This window comes from Panulirus ornatus, chromosome 19 (assembly GCF_036320965.1).
Source record: "Panulirus ornatus isolate Po-2019 chromosome 19, ASM3632096v1, whole genome shotgun sequence".
In the NCBI taxonomy this organism is placed as follows: Eukaryota; Metazoa; Arthropoda; class Malacostraca; order Decapoda; family Palinuridae; genus Panulirus; species Panulirus ornatus.
This window is the reverse complement of record NC_092242.1, coordinates 21,814,452-21,833,383: the sequence shown is the minus strand read 5'-3', so window position 1 is coordinate 21,833,383 and position 18,932 is coordinate 21,814,452. Positions and strand designations below refer to the sequence as shown.

At 40.4% G+C, this 18,932-nt stretch overlaps 1 protein-coding gene across 1 annotated transcript in view; it reads right to left on the bottom strand.

Annotated features, from left to right (window-relative positions):
• LOC139755679 (endoplasmic reticulum aminopeptidase 1-like) overlaps positions 1-18,932 on the bottom strand; it is a 383,172-nt gene that overhangs the window by 304,769 nt on the left and 59,471 nt on the right. Inside the window, exons 3-5 of the mRNA XM_071674326.1 lie at positions 18,625-18,822; positions 16,083-16,234; positions 8,642-8,775 (exon numbers count right to left, since the gene is read on the bottom strand). Of these exons, the coding sequence (XP_071530427.1) occupies positions 8,642-8,775; positions 16,083-16,234; positions 18,625-18,822 (484 nt within the window). The remainder of the gene's footprint in view (positions 1-8,641; positions 8,776-16,082; positions 16,235-18,624; positions 18,823-18,932) is intronic.

Sequence of the window (18,932 nt, the reverse complement as noted above, 5' to 3'; positions counted from 1 at the left end):
TCACTACCAATGTGAATCAATAATAGTGAGTATCCCAGTCATAAACAAAACATACCTTGTGTCATAAGACCACTAAAATCAAAGCTCAGTTTCTTTATGATATCTCAAATGAAAGCTAGAAAAAATTGGAGGCATTAGAGAAACCTGATCCAATATCAATATGGGCTGGTGACTGTAATAACCATTCCATCAAATAGCATACAAGAAGAGCAGATTAGGAACGTAGCCACAATTATGGACTAACAAGGGTCTCATGTGCACTAGTCAGTTAAACACAAAGCCAGCCCAGTGTTACCTATGGTGCAATGATCAGCAGACCTACTGATCATCATTCTACAAGATGCACCCAAGTCAATTCCACTAGACCTGACTGGCATTATGGGTTCAGCAAGGCATGATATAGGCACCTTCTGCACAAGTTGCTGCTGTTGGTGAGCCATGACCTGCAAAACATGCTGGTGTACACAAACACCAAGCTGCATCAACGAGGAGAAAGGGAACTGGAGATCCAGTCCACAGCATATCGAAACTGGAGGCACTCTGTGCTGAAATGGATACAACTGTGTGGTTGGTCAGACAAGAAGGCAGTGAACATCTGCATAATCTGTGTCTGAGACCTGTAGCATATCCTTGACTCCAAGTTCTTTTATGGCTAGGGGGAGGTTCTCAGCATCATAGAAGCACTGGAAGCCATGGAGGACAATGTGAGTGGAATTATGAACAAGGCTGAGTTGTGGGTACACTTTTTCAAGCTGACACAGCTGCAGGATAAGTCTGTTAAAATGCTTGTGCATCAGTGCCAATAGGGTGCTCTAGACTGTTATTTTTGGTGCCCTTTGTGTGATGTGGACATCTCAAAGTACACTCTAGTCCACAGAGTAATGGGGGGCTTAAGAAATTCATAGTTAAAGCATGAGGTATTTCAGGGTTATGTCTTGTACAATGAACAAGAGAAACTCCTCTGAAAATGAGTACCTTCTGAAGCAGCTATGAGAGACTGGTGCTCTGTGTGTCACAGTATGATGCTGGTGAATCCAGACAATGCAACAGCCTTGAGAGGTGGACAGGCACAGATTCACCATCAGGCAGCCCCCTTGCTCAGTACTATGAAAAAGTGTGTTAACTGTGGAAGGTAACATAAATCAGTTAAAGTGTTATGTCAAGAGAAAGGCCACATTGCCTGGTGCTGCAAGAAAGCAACAGGTCTTCATCAGTCAGGGTAGTGTCCTATGTTGTGCTCTCAAGCTTGACAGCTTTTTTTACATGAGGTAAGAGGAGTACTGCCTGATGGAAGAGACACTGGCTAGGATCAGGAATTTTCTGATGAAAGGAATTTGCATCATAATGAACAGGTGGCCCCGTTTATGGCAACAGTACCAGTGATGGAGTAGTTCAGGGAACTTTTAAAACCAGTAGCTAAAAAAGTTTATTGGAACTTTCAGTTGCAGCTGAAGTTCCAGCACTCTAAGAACACCAACTGTCAGATGGCAAAGGATGGCTTGGTCTACTATGACGATCCAAGACCGACGGCTATCACTGACTGGAGTAGAGTGGGAATCAGTTTTATCATTCTCCAGCAAAACTGCAAGTGCACATCAACTTACACACAACTTTGTTACCCAAGTGAGTGGCAGCTGGAGATATCTGGGAGCAGACACCTTACAATAACAAAAGCAGGATATGATCCAAGTGAGAGGGAGGTGCTGGAAGAGGCATGGTTTTTGAGGATGGCCCAGCCATTTTTATTGGGGTTTTCCAACTTCATGCTGGTTATGTATCACCACCCCTTGGTGAAGTTATGTGGTAACAAGGCACTGAAGGATATCAATCCCCAGCTGTTTTGACTGAAGGAGAAGACACTGCTTCTATGTGAAGTATGTCCTTGGCAAGAGAAGACATGTGGCTGACATCCTGTCATGATGCCCAGTGCTGATGGCAAGCCCTGATTGCAACAAACCTAGTCAGGGTAAGGAGTTTTCAGCAACCATGGAAGTGACCATGGTAGCAACCCCAAAAGCAGCTGACAGGTTGGTGCTGGATAAAGTCTCTGAAGTGAAGGCTGTTGCAAAGGACCAAATATACTGGCTGCTGGTGAACAAGGTCAGACCTAAAGACTGGCCTGTCAGCAGAGTAAAGAAACTGCCCAGTCTTAAGCATTTCTACAAAATGAGGGAGTGCCTTACCAGAGATGGAGAACCACAGTTGTGTCTGACTGTTGATACCGTGGTCACTGCAGGACCAGATAGCTGTGAACCTACATGCAAGACACTATAGGGTCAAATCAATGTTTCTTCAGGCTCAGGCAAGTGATTCACTGATCAGGCCTGAAGGAAAATCTGAATTACCATTACTCGCCATGTGAGACTTATGAATGGTGTGTCCCTTCCCAGCATCGTCATTCAATGCCACCCCCCTACTACGCTACCCTTCCAACAGGACCAGAGAGCTGTGAACCTACATGCAAGACACTATAGGGTCAAATCAATGTTTCTTCAGGCTCAGACAAGTGATTCACTGATCAGGCCTGAAGAAAAATCTGAATTACCATTACTCGCCATGTGAAACTTATGAATGGTGTGTCCCTTCCAAGCATCGTCATTCAATGCCACCCCCCTACCAGACTACCCTTCCAGCAGGTGGTGGCAGATTTGTTCACACTTGACAGAGGGATATATAGGGCTAATGCTGAAAGGCTGGAATGCAGTCATACACTTCCCAACTCGTATGATAAAGCAAGTCTAAGAGAAAGAAAGAACACCCCTACGTCCTCCCTTCTCATCTAAGTTGTCATACTTTAGGCCAAACTCCTTCCTCCCACTTGCTTAGCACTCTGTTGGGCCAACACAAAGAAAGTAATATAATTTTTTGAGTACCATCTTTTACTTCTGCAAATCTATCACTTCACAAAGAATAGGCTTTTTTTTCTTTGTGCTTGTGGTGATGGTATTTTCAATAATATCCCACATATCAAGGGTAAAGGGTATCAAATCTTTTAGGACATTTGTATCATTTACATCATACCAGTCTAGAAAATCACAGATTGAGACAACTAAACTGTCTAAGATCTAGAGAGAAATTTGGTTCCATGATCTATTGGTGACCAACCTGAACCTTGGAGAAGACTAACTAAAGATAGTCTTCAGTGCTGACTTGGAACAACATCACCAGTCAAAAGGGTTTGGGAGGATCTCAGAGCCCACTTGACTGCCATCACATAACTGGGATCCACCTCACTTCCATAGATACAGCTCCTAGACCTGGTTCTTTTCATATCCATTTCTATGACATCCTTGAAATCCAACAATCCAAGCCTGCTTCTCCTCTGCATTATCAGATCTCCAACAATAATTCAAAACATAATTTTCACTCCAAGGGTAAACTTTGTGCCTACTGTAGTACAAAAATACCTATTGCTCAACTCATGCATCTTATGTCTCCAAACTTTGATGCGATCTGGCTCAAAATCTTTGTACCCTCTATCAACTTACTTTTGTGTTTCATCTTCATCAACCCCCAAAGAAAAAAAAAATCTTTCAGCTATATACAACTCTACAACTATTTGATTTCTTGCTATGAAGCACTGCTCTCTTCACATCCACATGCTGAGACCCTCAATGCAAGGTATTTCAATGTACACAACAAGGATTGGTTAGGCTCTAACCAGGACAATCCTGGTGGAGCCAAAGCTTTTCTTTTTCTCTCCTAAAGAATCTGAAACAATTAATTAAACACCCTACCCGAATTCCTATCATGATCACTCTTCTAATACATGATCTCTTTTTTACCTGTAAACCCTCCCACTACTCAGAAACCATTGCTACTCCCTTAGGGTCTTCAGACCAAATCTTATTTCTATTAATTCTGATTAGGCATGCAAACCTTTACCCCCTTCTCGAAATGCCACCTTTGGAACTATGGGAGAACTCAAAAGCTATTCCCTGCAGTTTCTTAATTGACTTTCCCTGGGATGGGCACTGCTTCTCTGGTCGGGATGCTTCATGTTGTGCGGAATGCATAGCAGAGGTTATCAGGGCTGGAATGGAGTCCTATATCCCATCTTCTAAAACTTCCTCTCCTCAATCATGGTCTGATTGCTCCTACTCTGATGCCTATCAGGGATGATAAACTCCAGACAACAAAACCCTTCCTTTTCTCTGAAACCCACTCTGCTTTCACTTCTGCTTAGAATCATTACAAAGTTGTTCCCTGAGGAGTCAAGTTCACTTTCATGAAATAAGTGTGCTGACCTGACTTCTACAGACAAATCTTTTTGTTCCTTAATCTAAAGCAACACCAAAACAACTCTGTAATTCAACCTTTCCCTCTCTTTTCTGACCACATCAATCTATTTCAATATATTGCTATCTCTCCAACTGTTAAAGCTGCTCTTTGTGGCAACCTCTTTTCCTCTAACTCAACATTGGGTGATTCAAATTCTAATCCTTCATCCCATCTCCTCCCACTGAGCCTATGTCATCTATATTCTCCTTATGCAGGGTCTTTCTAAGTACAGGTGCACCACTGAATTTCTGGCAAGTGATGGTTCGGCACCTCCTTTAATCCGGACAAAATTACGTGAGGAACTTGAAATTACCGCGGCCACCAGACTAGTTTACTGGGCAGCTACAGATGCCATTGTGTGTAGAGCGCACTTATTTACATTTTTTTACACTGCACTTGTTGGTGGTGATACCACAATTCCGTGAGATTCTCAGCTTATTTTGCTTAAATTTAGCCCTAGCTATGGCTTCTAAGGCATATGAGAGTGTCAGTCATGGTGTCAAATGTAAACACCAGTCCATATCAATCCAAGATAAAGTAGAACTGTTGAAAAAAAATGGACCGTGGTGTTTCAGTGCGTAAGCTGTGTGACATCTACAGTATTGGTTCAACTGTTTATGATATAAAGAAGCAAAGGGAGAGAATATTGAAATTCTATGCAGACAGCGATTCCAAGAAACAAATGACAATTAGAAAAACTACGAAAGATGGTAAGCACAATCAAGTGATGATGGAATGATTTCGACAGCATTCGAGTGATGGAGTGGACTTGTCAGGTGGCATGATAATGGACCATGCTAAGTTGTTCCATAAAGAACTTGAATTACAATATGAGCATGACTGTAGTGAAGGACAGCTTCAAAGATTCAAGAAGCCTCATGAAATTTCCACGAATAAAGTGTACGGAGAAAAGCCGAGTATGTAGACAAATTTGCAAAACTCATAGCTGACAGGCATCTCAGTCCTGAGCAGGTGTATAATGCAGATGAAACTCCATCATTCTGGCGATGCACACCTAGAAAAACACTAACAACAGAAGATGAAGAAGAACCCACGGGATTCAAACAATCTAAGAACATACTTACCATCTTAGGGTGCTTAAACATTTAATATTTGTTTAATTCAAATTTCTAGCAGTCCATGGTATACTTTAGAAACATAGGAGATGTATAATTAGTGGGTTAGAGGTGTGTTGATGAATTATCACTATGTGACCATGGTTGGTCCAGCAAAATAGTTAATCCAGCAGGGCTTTGGAACCAAGAGTGCCGGAAAATTGGTGGTGTACCTGTACTTTCTCAGCACCAGGTGGTCAAAGCATACGACCCAGATAGCATACCTCTCCTAGGTCTAGGGGAGTGTGCCTCTGAGTTAGTACCGATCATTGCTCACCTATTTTCCCTCTCTCCAACAACCTGCACCTCTCCTTTCACTTAGAAACATATCTAAGCAGAGTCCTCCCCAAGAAGGACCACTCTGACTCCTGTAATTATCACTCCATTTCTCTCCTGCTCTCTCCAAAGTCTTGAAAACTCTTCTAAACTCTCACTCTCTCAGAAACTTATTCCCATTCCCTTCATCTTTATCAACAGTATAGATCTTTTAGTGCTAGGACTACTAGTTATCTTTTCTCCTATGTGACTCACCTTAGTTCTCTTCTCTCAGAGACTTTGGTGAAACTTTCAGCATAGCCCTCAACATTTCCAAAGCATTTGACAGTGTGGGGGCACAGGTCTTTGCTTACTAAGCTCCATTCCTTTGGTTTAACTGCTTCTCTCTTTTTTCTAAAGCACAGTCTCCTCTCTTGCCATTCCATTATGGTAGTCAATGATTGAGCAACTTCACCCTCTTAGCGTGGCATAAGTCTTTGCTTTACAGATTCCATTCCTTAGGTTTTAATGCTTCTCTTTGTTCTCTAACACATAGTTTCCTCTCTAGCCATTCCATCACAGAAGTCATTGACAGAGTGACTTCTCTCTCCTATCCCATCAGTAGTGGTGTTCTTCAGGGTTCTGTTCAATAACCTACTCTCTTTTCTCAATAAATGATCTCTCTTCTACTCCTTCCCTATTCACCTTTAAGCAGATTATTTCACTTTTCATATCTCAACTTGCATTTCCTACCCTCATACCTTTAACACTCATTCTCTTTCTCGTACTGACCTTGTTTTCTCTCTCAATTCAGACCTTTGCAGCATTCAGAGTGGGGAAGCAACAAACTTGTAAAATTCAGATGAGCTAAAATGTAATTTTTCCCAATATCTCTTTTTAAAAATAATCTATCTCCATATTCAACTTCAAAAACCACAATTCAAGCCTGTAATAACATAACTATATCCTCCACTCTATCACAGAAACCCTACACAATCAACATCACAAAGGTGCCATAATAATTTTCCTTGTGAGCAGCTACTTCATATCTACTGGAGTTTTATTCACCCAAGTATGGAATACTGCTCACATATTTGGGGTGGTTCATCCTTCCCCTCTCTAATAACTAGAAGAGAATAAAAATCCTCCAATTCATTCATTCTCCTGGCAGCACCTCTTTTCAGCCTTTCCTTTCCATATCCTGTAATGCTGTTGCTCTCTCTACATTCTATAGGCACTATTTTGGCTATTGCTCTCATGAACTGTCTGCATGTGTCCCTACCCAAAGGTTTGGACCTGTGACATGCTTTTGGTTGCTGCTTCACACAAGTCTGTGCAGGGACCAGCTACTCAAGGACTGGCTGTTATAGTGCCTCATTCTTCCCTCAAATTCTCTTCCTTATCTAGTCTTCCCCTCTTTATGTTTTTTTCTTCCTTTTAAAGCACAACCTATAAACATTTTCAGAGCTCTAATAAAATTTTTCTTTTTCTTAACTTTTTTCTCACCCAAGATGGCCTTACCCGGGGCATATTATGTCCATGCCATGTCTGTCACCATAAAAAAATGAAAAGCTAAAGGCAGTCTCCAACCTTAAGGAGAAAATCTTCTTGGACAGAGGAGCAAGTTCAAAAGGTTAAACATAAACAAAATCAGTCAATGTACCATGCACCTCACAGCCAGACTCTCTGCATTTAACACACTCATTTTCATCTAATATCTCATGACTAAATGGAAGGTGGCAGCTTTCTATGCTTAATACACTATATGATTTCATCCGTAAATACCACAACACATGAATCATGAAAGTAACATAATAAGAAAACTCTATCTCATCTTCACTGGATATAGAAGAGATTCCCAACTATGAACCTCTGATACATGATATGAAACAAATCATAACCCAAGGTTAACAATTCTTATTGAAAACATGCTATTTCATACTTGCTCAGCCCTCATCCTTCACGGAAAAATCCACACTGGCTCTTTCTTCCGTTCCTAAGGTTAGAAAATAAATAATACAAGAGGAGAGGATTCTCAGACCCCACTTCTGCTCCTATTAGTCACTTTCTTTATCCCCATCCCTTAACCAAGGACAAAACCATCATAATTACACTCAACTTAGAGAATTTCAGGCCTTGATTTTGCTTTTCAGTACAGATTCATACTTATGGTTTGCTGGGTTTGAAATTTCATTTACCCTAAATGTGGTTGGCAAAGAGAAAACAGCCAGCCAGATGCTGTTTTTTGTTTCATATCTGCAACTGGTTGGTCTGCACAGGATAGGTTGTTTGGAGAAGTGGGTACTATGTTTGCTCCATCTGCTGTGACAGGAGAGGATGAGCTGGAATGCATTTCTCAATGCTGTCAGGTGCAGTAGACAGTTAATAGAAAAACAATGGACTTTTAAATAAGGTGTATACTCTACCAAATTCTTAGTATTTCAAATTCTAATGCAAATGACTAGCATTGCAAAAATGAAGAAAATGAAGCAAACACAAGACTGAACTTGGTAAACTCAAATCTAAGTTTTGCCTCATTTACAAATGCAAATCTATATTACTCTAATCAGCTGGATATCACTGGCTGTTATACTCATTAACTAAAATATTCACATTCTATGTATGATTTTACCTATCAATATTTGACACTTTTCATTTCTCATTAAAGCTAATAACATACATTCCAGTATGGTATAAAGCTTAGGCAACATTTAGTCCATTTGGGATTTGGTATTGCACCAATATGATTCATCCTACATTATGTTCAATACAATCAGCAAGAGCTGTATTTCTGGAAAGCTTCACAGAGATTTTGGGAAACCTAATACACTGTACCTGTGAGACATCAAGATAGGAAAGTAAGCTCATCATATAAGAGATATGATGGAATGGATGAATGCATGCAAACATGCAGTAATTCTACTCTTAAGCAAGAAACATTTCAGAAAAGGACAAGCGTAAAGAAGGGAAAATAGCATAGTTCTAATTACCTTTTCTTCCCTTCACTGTCTAAGTAGGAAGACAAATAGAATCCTTGTAGTCCTTCCTTCAATGTAGTTGCAAAGCTGAGCCTGAGTGTGTAGTTACTTCCACGACGCAAAATTTCTGACAAGCCTAAATACAACTGTTAAGAAAAACATTCAATAGATTATGGTTATTTAACGAAAAATTGTACTAACAAGTTTTGAACACTGGAAAACCTTTAATCTCTAAGATGGTGTCCTGTAAGCATATGATACATTCCTTGTAAATATATGGGTGAGAACCTTTCCAACCCTCATGATTTCTAGCAAGGTGACATTACCCTTTGCTCACCCTCTGTGAACCATCCTTGGATGACTGCAACCACTAGTCTGTTTTGAGCCCACCAAGCTGATCAGCAACAGCAACCAAGCTGTCAGGATCCCACTCAATTCTAGCTAATCACAGCTAATAATTAATAGATCACACGCACCAGTTCAAAGATGGTCATGAAAGGTACATAGAAAATTTTTTTTAAAAAGAAGATAAAGGCAGGGAAGGCTAAGAACACCATGAAAAATATGCTCATAGGACAAAGGTTGAGAGAGATGAAGATTTCAAACTTTTAAACCTATACTTCTTACATCTGGAGTCTGTTCCATGAGCAAGAAAGCATACCCTCATGAAGCAGAACAGTCTGAATGAAAATGTTTTAATAATGTTAACCCTAAAGCACACCTAAAAAGTCTATTGGTGATTTGGAGGCATGCTGAATTCCACCTCTCTTGAGGCAGATTCAATAGAACCACACTGAGTAGACCCATAATGTTTTAACTGTGATAGTAAGTAATGAAGGTGGAAGAAGAGTACCAAAAACCCTTTTCAAGAATTCCTCCCACACAAGTTTTCTGAGGAAGGCCAAGGTAAAGGCTACCTTTCTAACATCATGTGCTCTAACATGAAAAACAGGTTGAGCCAGAATAATCAGATTCTTAATAGAAATCTAGATATTTATTGCTGAGAAGAGTTTTGAGTTTTCAGTTCATATAAATATATGGATCCCTCCATAATCTACTGTTTTTAAGTTTCCAGGAAACAAATATATGGATCCCTCCATATCTACTGTGAAGTCCAATGGCTCCCTAAGAGATTTAACTGAGCAATGGGCAAGAAGCCCTCTTCATGAAAGCTTTCAAAAGTGTATCGAGCAAGATGCCCTCCTGATGAAACCTTTTAAAACTAGATAACAACAGGACTATATCTAAGTCTTATTAGTTTCTCTCTCAGCCAAAAATCTGGTTTGGGCTTAACCATGAGGGATGGTCATCAAAAATTAGAAGATTCTTCTGTCTGGATATAACATGTAATTCGCTAACTCTTCTCCCTGGGCCCAGGGTGATATGATTTTAAAAATTAGAAGATTCTTCTGTCTGGATATAACATGCAATTCACTAACTCTTCTCCCTGGGCCCAGGGTGATATGGTAGATTTTTCATAAGACAATGAGGAGCTAAACTGTCAAAAACATTCTTAGATTGTGTGAGATCTGAGACTTTTGAAGGTGTCCACTTGAATTTTACTAGCCATGCTCTTGTATGATAAAGGTTGGAGAATAACTCTAAACATAAGGATTCAGACACTTCTGAGACATCAGATTCTTCAACAACAGATTGAAATGCTTTCTAAACTGACTGGTAATCTCTTTGAGTAGAAGGGCAACTGTTATGTGCACCTGGTCCCCACTATTCAGTGATGTGCAAACTGATGATCATGAAAAAATTAATCATATCCCCAAAGAATTTTTTTTTAGAATTCTTAAAAACTGCACAGAGCAATAATAGGTGATTGCTATGGTAAGTGATCACTCACGAAGCAAGTGGTGTCATCTACCAAGGCATAATTTTGGTAAACTGTCTGTCTGTTGTTCATTAAAAATAGATGAAACAATGTCCGTTAAACACCAAAAAAATCAGTTTCAGAATATAGATATGGTTTCCATAAAACTCCTTCTGTCTAATGTGGTGTCTACAAACAAAATGAGATAATCCTTGAGGAATGATGACATTTTGTTTACTTCAGACCCCCAGATAGTGGAGAGGAGATCTTTCTTTTAACTCATCCTTCCAGGACTAAACCAAAGTTTGCCAGGGAAAAATGATGGGCCCTAATGATTCTGACTCACTTCAGTCAAATGAGGCTACTCCTGCCACACCATACCTCCCTGTACTCATCTACAAGTCATGACATTAACTCTAGACGGCCACAATAAATTTCAAGAAAAGCTTTTCCAACAAAGGAGAAGAATGCTGGGCAGGGGAAGAAAAAAAAAAAAAAAAGGCACCACTTTGGAAAGTAATGGTTTTTCAAAAATCTAAACTCAGTTTTGTTTCCTCTGCAGTCAGTCTGCAAGCAAAATGAAAGCATACCCACTTGAAGGAGGACAACTGAAGAAACGATTTTCAGAAAAGCTACAAACACTAGCAACAGTCAAATCACCCAAAATGGTGACTAGGTGGACAACTGAAAACTGACTCTTTGATAGGAGAAATCACTACAGCCACATATGGAAGATCCACCAAATCTAAACGAAGGTATAATTTTACAAAAGTGGAATATCATTGCCTCCATCCCTGAGGATTGGCGGAATGCATGCATAGTGCCATTGTACAAAGGCAAAGGGGATAAGAGTGAGTGCTCAAATTACAGAGGTATAAGTTTGTTGAGTATTCCTGGTAAATCATATGGGAGGGTATTGATTGAGAGGGTGAAAGCATGTACAGAGCATCAGACTGGGGAAGAGCAGTGTGGTTTCAGAAGTGGTAGAGGATGTGTGGATCAGGTGTTTGCTTTGAAGAATGTATGTGAGAAATACTTAGAAAAGCAAATGGATTTGTATGTAGCATTTATGGATCTGGAGAAGGCATATGATAGAGGTGATAGAGATGCTCTGTGGAAGGTGTTAAGAATATATGGTGTGGGAGGCAAGTTGTTAGAAGCAGTGAAAAGTTTTTATCGAGGATGTAAGGCATGTGTACATGTAGGAAGAGAGGAAAGTGATTGGTTCTCAGTGAATGTAGGTTTGTGGCAGGGGTGTGTGATGTCTCCATGGTTGTTTAATTTGTTTATGGATAGGGTTGTTAGGGAGGTGAATGCAAGAGTTTTGGAAAGAGGGGCAAGTATGAAGTCTGTTGGGGATGAGAGAGCTTGGGAAGTGAGTCAGTTGTTGTTCGCTGATGATACAGCGCTGGTGGCTGATTCATGTGAGAAACTGCAGAAGCTGGTGACTGAGTTTGGTAAAGTGTGTGAAAGAAGAAAGTTAAGAGTAAATGTGAATAAGAGCAAGGTAGTTAGGTACAGTAGGGTTGAGGGTCAAGTCAATTGGGAGGTAAGTTTGAATGGAGAAAAACTGGAGGAAGTAAAGTGTTTTAGATATCTGGGAGTGGATCTGGCAGCGGATGGAACCATGGAAGTGGAAGTGGATCATAGGGTGGGGGAGGGGGCGAAAATTCTGAAAGCCTTGAGGAATGTGTGGAAGTCGAGAACATTATCTCGGAAAGCAAAAATGGGTATGTTTGAAGGAATAGTGGTTCCAACATTGTTGAATGGTTGTGAGGCGTGAGCTATGGATAGAGTTGTGCGCAGGAGGATGGATGTGCTGGAAATGAGATGTTTGAGGACAATGTGTGGTGTGAGGTGGTTTGATCGAGTAAGTAACGTAAGGGTAAGAGAGATGTGTGGAAATAAAAAGAGCATGGTTGAGAGAGCAGAAGAGGGTGTTTTGAAATGGTTTGGGCACATGGAGAGAATGAGAGAGGAAAGATTTACCAAGAGGATATATGTGTCAGAGGTGGAGGGAACGAGGAGAAGTGGGAGACCAAATTAGAGGTGGAAAGATGGAGTGAAAAAGATTTTGTGTGATCGGGGCCTGAACATGCAGGAGGGTGAAAGGGGGGCAAGGAATAGAGTGAATTGGATCGATGTGGTATGTCGGGGTTGACGTGCTGTCAGTGGATTGAATCAGGGCATGTGAAGCGTCTGGGGTAAACCATGGAAAGCTGTGTAGGTATGTATATTTGCATGTGTGGACGTATGTATATACATGTGTATGGGGGTGGGTTGAGCCATTTCCTTCGTCTGTTTCCTTGCGCTACCTCGCTAACGCGGGAGACAGCGGCAAAAAAAAAAAATCCCTTTTTCTTGATTTCTCCTAAAGATTCCTAAGGTTACTTTTCTCACATCAAGTTCTCTATAAAGAAGGCCAAGCCTCCATAACTTCGGCGTCATCAGCATCTCTTAAAAAGGTCAGAAAGGATTTCCAGACAAACTGATATCGTCTCTGAGTTGAATACTAAATGTTAAGCATAAGGTCATCTGCTAAGCATTCTCCAAGCTTCTGTCAGTAGAAGTGTTTGAGAATATCCATATACAAGAATTCCAGAATCTAGGACTTTGATGATGAGGTCCGAAAACAAGGCCTAGAAGGATCAGACAGATCAACCAAGACATCTGGCAAAGTTGAAGGAGTCTCTAGCACCACAGTTGCTTATCCCATAAGCATAAGCACCACAATGCTTATCCCATTGGTAAACTCTAGATTGATATGGGTAAAACTGAAAGTGGATGGAGAGACATGGGTGATTATTGGTGCATCTGCACCTGGGCATGAGAAGAAAGATCATGAGAGGCAAGTGTTTTGGGAGAAGCTGAGTGAGTGTGTTAGTAGTTATGATGCATGAGGCCGGGTTATAGTGATGGGTGATTTGAATACAAAGGTGAGTAATGTGGCAGTTGAGGGAATAATTGGTGTACATGGGGGTGTTCAGTGTTGTAAATGGAAATGGTGAAGAGCTTGTAGATTTATGTGCTGATAAAGGACTGGTGATTGGGAATACCTGGTTTAAAAAGAGAGATATACATAAGTATACGTATGTAAGTGGGAGAGATAGCCAGAGAGCGTTATTGGATTACATGTTAATTGATAGGCGCACGAGAGACTTTTGGACGTTAATGTGCTGAGAGGTGCAACTGGAGGGATATCTAATCATTATCTTGTGGAGGAGAAGGTGAAGATTTGTAGAGGTTTTCAGAAAAGAAGAGAGAATGTTGGGGTGAAAAGAGCAGTGAGAGTAAGTGAGCTTGGGAAGTAGACTTGTGTGAGGAACTACCAGGAGAGACTGAGTACAGAATGGAAAAAGGTGAGAACAAAGGAAGTAAGGGGAGTGGGGGTGGAAATGGATGTATTTAGGGAAGCAGTGATGGCTTGCGCAAAAGATGCTTGTGGCATGAGAAGCGTGGGAGGTGGGTTGATTAGAAAGGGTAGTGAGTGGTGGGATGAAGAAGTAAGATTATTAGTGAAAGAGAAGAGAGAGGCATTTGGACAATTGTTGCAGGGAAATAATGCAAATGACTGGGAGATGTATAAAAGAAAGAGGCAGGAGGTCAAGAGAAAGGTGCAAGAGGTGAAAAAGAGGGCAAATGAGAGTTCGGGTGAGAGAGTGTCATTAGATTTTAGGGAGAATAAAAAGATGTTTGAGAGGGAGGTAAATAAGGTGCATAAGACAAGGGAACAAATGGGAACTTCAGTGAAGGTAGCTCATGGGGAGGTGATAACAAGTAGTGGTGATGTGAGAAGGAGATGGAGAGAGTGGAGGGGGTTGTTATTCCATGTGTGGTGAGGTGGCGATGGGAATGAATAAAGGCAGACAGTATGAATTATGTACATGTGTATATATGTATATGTCTGTGTGTGTATATATATGTATACATCGAGATGTATAGGTATGTATATTTGCGTGTGTGGACGTGTATGTATATACATGTGTATGTGGGTGGGTTGGGCCATTCTTTCGTCTGTTTCCTTGCACTACCTCACAAACGTGAGAGACAGCGACAAAGCAAAATGAATAATAAATAAATAGAAATGTCAGCAAATGGAACCATGGAAGGAGAAGTGGGACACAGGGTGAGTGAGGGAGGTGAAGGTTCTGGGAACATTAAAGAATGTGTGGATAGAGAGATTGTTATCTGGAAGGGCAAAAATGGGGACGTTTGTAGGTATAGTAGTCCCACCTTTATTATATGATTGCAAGGCATGGGCTATAAAAAGATAGTGTGGAGGAGGGTGGGTTTGTTGGAAATTAAATGTATGAGAACAGTATATGGTGTGAGGTGGTTTGATCAAGTGAATAATGAAAGGGTATGAGAGAGGTGTGGTAATAAAAAGAGTGTGGCTGAGAGAGCTGAAGGTGTGCTAAAATGGTTTGGACATATGAATGGAATGAGTGAGGACAGGTTGGTAAAGAGGATATACATGTCAGATGTGGAAGGAACAAGGAGAATGGGGAGACGATCAGAGACGGAGGAATGGAGTGAAAAAAGTATTTAGCATTCAAAGCCTGACCTTGCAGGAGTTGAAAGGCATATATGGGATTGAATGGACTGGAATGATGTAGTATACAGGGTCAACGTGCTGTCAATGGACTGAACAAGGGCATGTGAAGCATCTGTGGTAAATCATGGAAATGTCCGTGGGGCCTGGTTAAGGATAGGAAAGTGTGGTTTTGGTGCATTAAATATGACAGCTAGAGAATGGACGTGAGAAGATGCAGCTTTTCTTCCTTAGTTCCTGGCACTGCCTCACTAACATAGAAACCAGCAATCAAATATAAAAGAAAATGAAAAATGAATAAATAATGTATATACTGTAGGTGTAGAAACAATGGAACACAGATAATTGGAAAGTAGCATGAGCAGAGTAAGATGTGTGTACGTCATTAGGAGGGATACATCATACAGCAGCTAGTGTTTCCGCTTAAATATCTATTCAAATGATGAGCTCACACTACACATGTATGTAATGTGTTAACATAATTATATGCTATGTGCACATTATTTTTTCTGGAAAAAAGCTCACTCAAATGGTAAGACAAAAAATTAATAGATTTTTAAAATTCACTGAAAAGTACCACACTAGGTCACACTAAATATCTACAACAGCCATAGTCAGTATGTTAGTAAATGAGAAAGCATCTATATCAAAATATACATCAACTGCACCAAGAGAAGAAAGTTATTCATCTTACGCCAGAAGCATTGCAGCGACCCTTGGAACTAGCTGACTAAAGTAGATTACTTTAAATTGATGCAGGTATGGCTGAGGAATTCAATCTGAAAAAGATGTGTATTCTTTCTTACCTGTTCACTGTTTCCACCTTAGCAAGTCAGCATGAGAAACAGCTGACTGAGCCTTAGAGGAAAAATCCTCCCTTAGCTCTTTCTTCTATTCTGTTTTTTGGAAAGTATGATCCAGAAAAATTCTCACTTAGTGCCTTCCTCTGTTCTGTCTTTTAAAGAGTATGATATAAAAGGAGAGGAATTCCAGACCAAAACTCCTGCCCTTCTTAGTCGTCTTTCCAACATGCAACAAATACATGAATAATATTTTTTTACAGTACTCGTATGGTGACTTACTTGTTCATGTGGTGGGTAAACAAGAAACTTCAGAATTTCAATGGGCTTTCCGTATTTGTTCTTGAGGGTGTACTGGGAAACATTAAGTTTATGGCCATGTATGATGATTGCAGTTGTCTCCTCAATGGCAGTCAACTTGATTGTCATTTCTCCTGAAGAAATGATAACAAGATTAATATTTGGAGTTACAATTACACAAGTAGTTTGTTATTGGTGTTGTTGTTGTTGTTGTTGTTGTTGTTGTTGTTGTTGTTGTTGTTGTTGTAGTTGTTGTTGTTGTTGTTGTTGTTGTTGTTGTTGTTGTTGTTGTTGCTGCTGCTGCCATAGCTTTACATGTTTGCAAGGCTGGCTACTTTCTGAGATCTACTAAACAGGAAGTGATGAAGAAATGTTGGTACTAGGTGAAGGGAAGGCACCTGGTTATAAAGTGTGATGTGCTGTGCAGGAAGGGATGGGATGAGTTTTGGGTGGTTGAAATCTAAGCATGTAAGTATTAGTTAAGAGGCAGGTAGTGGTCAAGACAGGGTTTAGCTGAATGGAATCTAGTTTCTTGAGAGAGTGAAATTTGAGCAATACATGCTTGGGGTATTCAGTTTTCAGTATTCAGTTTGGCTCAAGAACATGGATGGAATGGTTTGCCCCAGATGCTGCACGTCCTGGCTCTGTCCATTGACAATACTGACCCTAGTATACCATATCATTCCAATTCACTCTATCTCAGGCACACCTTCACCCTCATGCATGTTCAGGCCCAAGTCACTCAAAATTTTTTACACTCCATCCTTCTGTCTCTAATTTGGTCTTCCCATTCTCCTTCTTTCCTCCACTTTTGACACATATATCCTCTATGTCAACTTTTCCTCACTCATTCTCTCCATATGCCTAAACCATTTCAGTACACCCTCTTCTGCCCTCTTAACCACACTCTTTTTATTACCACACATCTCTCTTACCCTTACATAACCTACTCGATCAAACAACCTCACACCACATATTGTCCTCAAGTATTTAATTTTCAACACATCCACCCTCCTCCACACAACCCTATCTATAGCCCATGCCTCACAAGCATTTGATATCGCTGGGACTACTACTCTTTCAAACATACCCATTTTTGCCCTTTCAGATGACATTCTGTCTTTTCACACATTCTTTAGTGCTCCCAGAACTTTCGCCCCCTCCCTCACCCTATGACTCACTTCCACTGCCATAGTTCCATTCACTGCCATGTCCACTCCCAGATATGTGAAATGCCTCACTGCATCCAGTTTTTCTTCATGTGAACTCATAAGCCAACCAACTTGTCCCTCAACCCTGCTGAACCTAATAACCTTGCCTTTATTTACATTCACTCTCAACTTTCTCCTTTCACACACTCTTCCAATCTCAGTCACCAACTTTTGCAGTTTTTCACTCAAATCTGCCACCAGTGCTGTATCATCATCAAATAACAGCTGAATTACCTCCCAGGCTCTCTCATCCACCACAGAGGCCATACTTGCCCCTCTCTCTAAGACTTGCATTAACCACCCCACCTACAAAAAATTTAACAACCAAGGTGACATTATACATCCCTACCACATAACCTTCACTTTGAACCATTCACTCTCTTTTATTCCTGCCCTTTCTACTCATACACACACACACACACACACACACAGTGTCTGCCTGTATGAATCATAAGACACTGACCACAGTACACATACAATATACCATTCTCTTAAGAAATCAAATCATAAAAAATAAGGGACGCTGATTCATGGGACAAAAACAGACATTCTGGTAGCACATGTCCTGTCAGCATGCCATCCAAGAGAATTCTGTGTCACATGGCTAATACTGAGTAAGTTGATACAGTCACCTCTAAGGAGGTCTCTGACTGGGGAATGGTGGGCCCAGAATGAGCAAGTTGCCATCATTAAGTGTGAGTGAATCATGATAGATTTGAAAGTTAAGCACTTTCTCACTGGAAACATTGAGGGTTAGAAGAGGGCCTAACCCTGATTTTCCCCAAAGGATACCCGACAAAATCTCTCACGTTCACAGGAAATATCACAAAGAAGAGGGATTACAACGATAAATGTTATGTAAATATCTAGGAGCAAATAAAATTTCCAATAGAGTCAAAATGTGACCTAGATCATATAATACTACATACATAATATGCATTCAAAATAAGCTATGCACTATACACTGGAAAAGTGATTTCAAAACAGTTTCATGAGGGTTAATCAACTGCTGATACTTCCCACAGCTTATGAGTGGAGATCTGTCACATCAAAAGAGCCCATTATGATACCTTCTTTCCTCAAACAGTGAAGCAGCGGAATTCTTTTCCCTATTTCATTTTTCCCTCTTCCTTTGACCTATTGAAAATTTCTTCATTCTATTTCTCATACCTTCTTTTCTTTTCATCTAAGATGGCTATGATTGGAGCATGTTTAGCCTATGCTTTGCTGATCACCATGAAAAAAGTAAACTACATCAACTAAAAGTACAACTGATGATTTACTGATAATAAAACATAACTTTAATATCATACCTTGCACATGCCTAGTTGTTAAGTTTGGATGGAGAGTGATGTCATAATGTAATGGTTGAACATGAAATGGCAACCGAACATCTGTCCAAGGAAACTCTTCTCCATTGGTTGCTGTAGGGGGTGTTGTTGGTGGTGAGATTGTAGGATGACTGCTTAGTCCAGGCACTGGTTCACCAGTGTAAGTAGCTTCTGGGCATCCTGAAGAGTATAAATGTAGAATCATCTATACCAACACCTGCACAATGAAACAAAAATAGTTTCAATACAATACAACCTAACATGCTCAGCACCAAATTCTATACAACAGC